Source organism: Pseudopipra pipra, chromosome 1 (genome assembly GCF_036250125.1).
Source record: "Pseudopipra pipra isolate bDixPip1 chromosome 1, bDixPip1.hap1, whole genome shotgun sequence".
Lineage (NCBI taxonomy): Eukaryota > Metazoa > Chordata > Aves > Passeriformes > Pipridae > Pseudopipra > Pseudopipra pipra.
This window is the reverse complement of record NC_087549.1, coordinates 42050819-42055598: the sequence shown is the minus strand read 5'-3', so window position 1 is coordinate 42055598 and position 4780 is coordinate 42050819. Positions and strand designations below refer to the sequence as shown.

At 40.1% G+C, this 4780-nt stretch overlaps 1 protein-coding gene across 3 annotated transcripts; it reads left to right on the top strand.

Annotated features, from left to right (window-relative positions):
* The first annotated feature begins 547 nt into the window (after nt 1-547).
* On the top strand, nt 548-3999 carry PPDPFL (pancreatic progenitor cell differentiation and proliferation factor like). 3 transcript variants are annotated; one of them, XM_064653503.1, is made up of 4 exons: nt 548-1021; nt 1845-1934; nt 2025-2124; nt 2528-3999. In XM_064653503.1, the coding sequence occupies exons 1-4, from the start codon at nt 967-969 to the stop codon at nt 2571-2573; spliced, it is 291 nt and encodes a 96-aa protein (XP_064509573.1). In that variant the 5' UTR covers nt 548-966; the 3' UTR covers nt 2574-3999. The 3 variants fall into 3 exon arrangements, with proteins under 3 accessions (XP_064509573.1, XP_064509590.1, XP_064509581.1); XM_064653520.1 differs by having other exon boundaries at nt 621-1021; nt 2548-3999; XM_064653511.1 differs by lacking the exon at nt 548-1021 and adding an exon at nt 1028-1169.
* The last annotated feature ends 781 nt before the right edge of the window (nt 4000-4780 follow it).

Genomic DNA, 4780 nt, shown 5'->3' with positions numbered 1-4780 from the left:
ATCTGTTACAACTGCTGTATGAGTATTGTTTTACAGGAAGTTTCCCTGTGGTATAGTTTGTACCCTTACAAATATGCTACGAGCTATTATGAACTATGTCCTTATCATTTGAGATAGAACACAGTATTTAAGCAGATACGTGGCAGTGACATGGTATCTCACACCACATATGGCTGCGTTCTTACCCACAGCTCCTGCTAGGAAAAAAAAAAAAGAGAACAAACATTTTGTTGTGGAGCAGGAGAAAGTCAAATAGCCAAAGCTGTTTGTTACTTTTTCTGTTGATCATTATGCAAGATAAGGACACACACTGTGGGACAAGTTTTGCCACCATATGGGATTGCAACAATGTAAAGGAGCTGTGCATTTATCTGTGGGAAAGTAAAAGTTACTTTGTTATCTATCTTGGATTACCAAGTTTTTTACCAAGACTGTGTGCTCGTGGGTTTTGCTCATTACCGTGAGAGCGGACATCATTCCTCTGGCCTCACTTTCTTTAGTGTATATGCACAGTCATGTTCTAAACAGCCATGTTTTGGCATAGCCAAAAATCTCTACCGAAACAGGTGCCTGTCTGCTCACTCCTCTCTTCCCATTCCCCACAGAGAATAACTAAAGCTGCAGCTCTTAGTCCCCGCCTGTGGCACCCCAGAGAAGTGCTCAGAGATGACAGGCAGGAAGAGAGACCGAGGGGATCGGGGCGGGGACGCGGGGCTCTCCGCGGCTCTCCGGGACGACCAGAGCAAGGGCTAGGCGACAGCAGCCAGGGGCTCCCGCTCTCCTTCTCCTCCTCCCTCCCTCTCTCCTTTCCTTCCCTCGCTCTCTTCCGTCCCGCCCCACCGCCCTCTGGGCGGGCCGCCCGCCGTGGCCCATATAGGGGCGGCTCGGGTTGCCGGCGGCACAGCGCATCCTTCCACCCCCGGGCTCCTCTAGGAAAAGAGGCGGATTCCCAATTGCGCCGCTGCCATGGCCTCAGTACCCTCCGCCGGCTGTCTCCTGGCCAAGAACCAGTACTACAGAAGTGAGTGTTCAGGGGGGCTGGGAGCTGCCTGTCGTCCCCAAATACACCCTCCGTTCTTCTCCCCCCCTTCCCTTCTCTCGGACTAAGGGAGGCTGAGCTCACTGAGCCTCTCCCGAGGAGATGCCCGGGTTGTTGGCACTCGGGAAAGGTCAGAAAGTGTTTCAGATGATGTCTGGATGAGCTAGAGGCAGAGGCATGTCTTTGTGCAGTACTTTTTAATTTCTTGGAGAGGTTTTCATACCAAGGAACTTAGTGTTAATGAGCATTTGCTTCTGGTTATTCACCTATTCACAGCTTCTACCTGTGCTTCGTGTTTACTTTGCAAGCTTAAACACAACACAAAATCAATTCACATTTTGTTCTAAATATGTGAAATAATCACCACTTTGAGAGTACATGTGGTGCATTAGGATTCCATTGTACAGGATGGACACTGTTGTGTGAGTGTAGTATATGGTTGTATTACAATGGAAACTGTAGCAATTAGGTTGTTTTGGATTTGAATGTTCAAGTATAGACTTTCTTGTTTTGATAGCAATGTGGAGGATCATAAGCTTTTTCAGTAATTTTGGTGAAAGTTATCCAAATAGATCTCAGTATGCTTTTAAGTGAAGTAAAGTAGACTGAGAGAGCAACTGATAAAAAAGTTTTTATAAAAACAACTGTAGTAGAATGATGTATATAATATAGAAGTTATGCTCTGTAGCTCAGTAAACTTGATTCCTTCAATATAGAAGCAGGTCTGAAAAACTTTTGACATAGAAATAGTGTAGGCTTTCAAAGCACTTTTTAAATTATGTGTGTCTCTGTTTTCCATGAACAGCAAGACTGAACTCTGAATCCAGTGTTTCTTCCAGCTCCTCCTGCTGTTCAGATGCCACAAACGTTACAGACCAGGAAAAAATATTTCATGGTATTCTTCCCTTCTTTGAAACAGTCTTCAGTTTTGCCTGTTTGTTATTCAGACAGTATCTAATAATGTGGTCTTTTCCTCCTTTGGCAGGGTTACCTGACTTAATTGATAAATATTGGTGGATAAAAAGCTTCTTCCATAGTGAACCATCTCCACCACCTGTTGGCAGAAAAACACTATCAGCAAGCAGGTGAGTTTTGTTTTTACAATGGTGGGGATAACTTGCTGCATTTTCCTTTTGCTCAAAGTGTTACTAAACAAGACATAATCCACTAAAACCCTCTGGAGGGTGCAATGCTATTTTCATGACTTACACTTGGAGTATCTTTTGTTCAGGGCTATAGAAGCTTCCCATGTTTTCATTTTAATAAATGGAATCATATGTTACTACACATTATGAAGGTGTTACAGTCTGTTACTGTTTCACATTTATGGTGCTATTTATTTAATCTTCTACCCATAGAACTTGCACACCCATTTATACAGTTTACCCATTTTACTTTATGTTAAAAAGATGATATGAATGCATTTGAAAATACTTAAACAGATAAATATCTTTGAGGAAAATACAATGAAAATTCTACTCATAACAGTTTTATATGTATTTCTGCAGTACCAATAGTTGAAAGAACAGTGTGATGGCCTTACTGACTGAGATGCTATATACAGACTTGTTTTTCCAAGAGGCTTGGGATCTTCCTAACGTCTGGGTTCAGCTGCAAGAAGAAAACAAAACCTTTAGGAAAGTGGAAAAGTGTATTTTCAAAATATTTGTCAGTAGCTTAAATGGTATTGCTTAATGGATATGTCCATGGCCCACCGTGTTCTTTACAGAATTGTATGATTTGAGATGTCTCTCTAATGGAAGTAACTAGGATTAAATATCCAGAGAAATAATTAGAGAAAAAATTACAATAAAGGTAAGATTGTAGGTTTAGGAGAAGAATCTGTATTGGATGACTTTGCAATGGTTTAAGTTACCTTTAAGATATCAGCTCTACAGGCAGTCACACTGATACAAAGATTCAGATCTATAGTCCGGAGTAGGACTGCTATATGGTACATGTCTTCCATCAAGTATTTGTGTACCAGTTACAGAGAGTAAGTTTACAAGAATGATTGTCAATTGCTTTGATTTTAGAAAGCCCAGTTACATGAAGAAACAGTAATCTGTTTGGTCTCTTTGGTCAAGCAGGGTGCATAGATCCTAACCTCAAATACCCAGGTATAACTTTCGTTCATATCTCTGCATGTTGGTTTCTGAGGACAGAATATAGGAGATAGACAAGGAACCAGTAATCCTAGTGGACACTGATATTTTCCAAGGACAAAAGCAACCTTAATCAGAGTTCATACTCCCAGCTCTGTTTTAGATTTCTCTCACTCACTTTGTTGTGGCTTGAAGAGCTACTTGTTCTTAGGTGACTAATTCTATCAATATTCTGCTCTCTGTCAGCTTAGTTATGTGCTAGATCTGGCAAAATGTTCCACTCAAGGTAATGGCACTGTTGTTATCCAAGTCAACCTTTGTTGTGATTCGTGCTCTTGAAAGACGCTGTAATATTGCAATGCTGAAGACCAAATGAAGCTAATTAGTACATGAGATTACTTATTCTACCAGGTACAACTGAAATGCATCAGAGAATATGGCAAATAACATATTTGGCTGGATGATAAAATTTATATCAATTATCTATGCAATTCTTTGATGTATTATCAGTAAAGCTGCCTGATGCTTGTCCGTCACTGGATGAACTAACAGTAGCAAATATTAATGTAACCAACATGTTTTTACTATGGGTTAATGGTTGTCATGGCTGTGCATAACTTCAAAGTCTATCAAGTGGCTTCTTCAGGAGGCTTACAGTCTCTGTCAAGACAATAAATGCATGGCAGGTGACAACAGACAAGAACACAATTCTGAAAGCATAATTTCAAGGGTCTTTAAATTCACTTGTTATGTGTCTTACTTTACTGCTATTGTGTAGTTTCATCTTTGTCCTTTAAGTGTACAGAATGAGCTTTTTTATGCTAAGATTTTTTATTAATAAATATTTAATCAGTAGCTGGTCTGGTTTATTTTTGGCTTTCAATAACAACCTGGTGTTCCATGTTCTTTGTGGTGCAGTTAGTGGGTGGTCTGGGGGTTTTTGGAATGTGTATTTGTTTTTTTTTTTAACATGAAGAATTTTTAAAATTTAAAATTCCCTCAGAGGTCTGTGTTGTGTGTGTCACATTCTTTCTTTAGTCACTTCAAAGTCTGATGTGAGGTGAAAAAGGAACACAGGCTAGGAAAAAGACCCTAACAACTTTTTATATAAGATCATGTTGTAAAGGAAGAGAAAAAGACAACTTACGTGTTGCAAGAAGGTGATTGTGTCTCTCTTTGAAGATGCTTGAAATCACAGAAGAAATAGATGCTGTAGCCCTATTATTACACATGAGAAATACTCATTTCAGAATTGACAAGCTTCCCTACTACTTGTTGAGCTTAAGGTGTTTCTGTTCTTATATAGTCAAAAAATGGAGTGCAGAAGAGGTTTAAAGAGCTGATAAGCTGTCATGACCCACAAAAAAATCAAAGCACTTTTGTTGTTGTTGGGGCAGCAAGGCTGGTAGTAGGCTCTATGAGCTACTTGTTTTTGTAATGGCATCATGGTGATAGAAACCTCCACTTTAGAGAGGTGTCCTCCTGCCATCCACATCACCTTTTACTGTGATCAGCTCAGCATTGGAGTGGCACCACTGACAACTCCTAGTGATTTCTGCCAGTTCTTCAAAGTATGCAATGAATCAACTCAATTAAATAACCTCCAGTGTTGTTATAACACACTCCTGAGAGTATA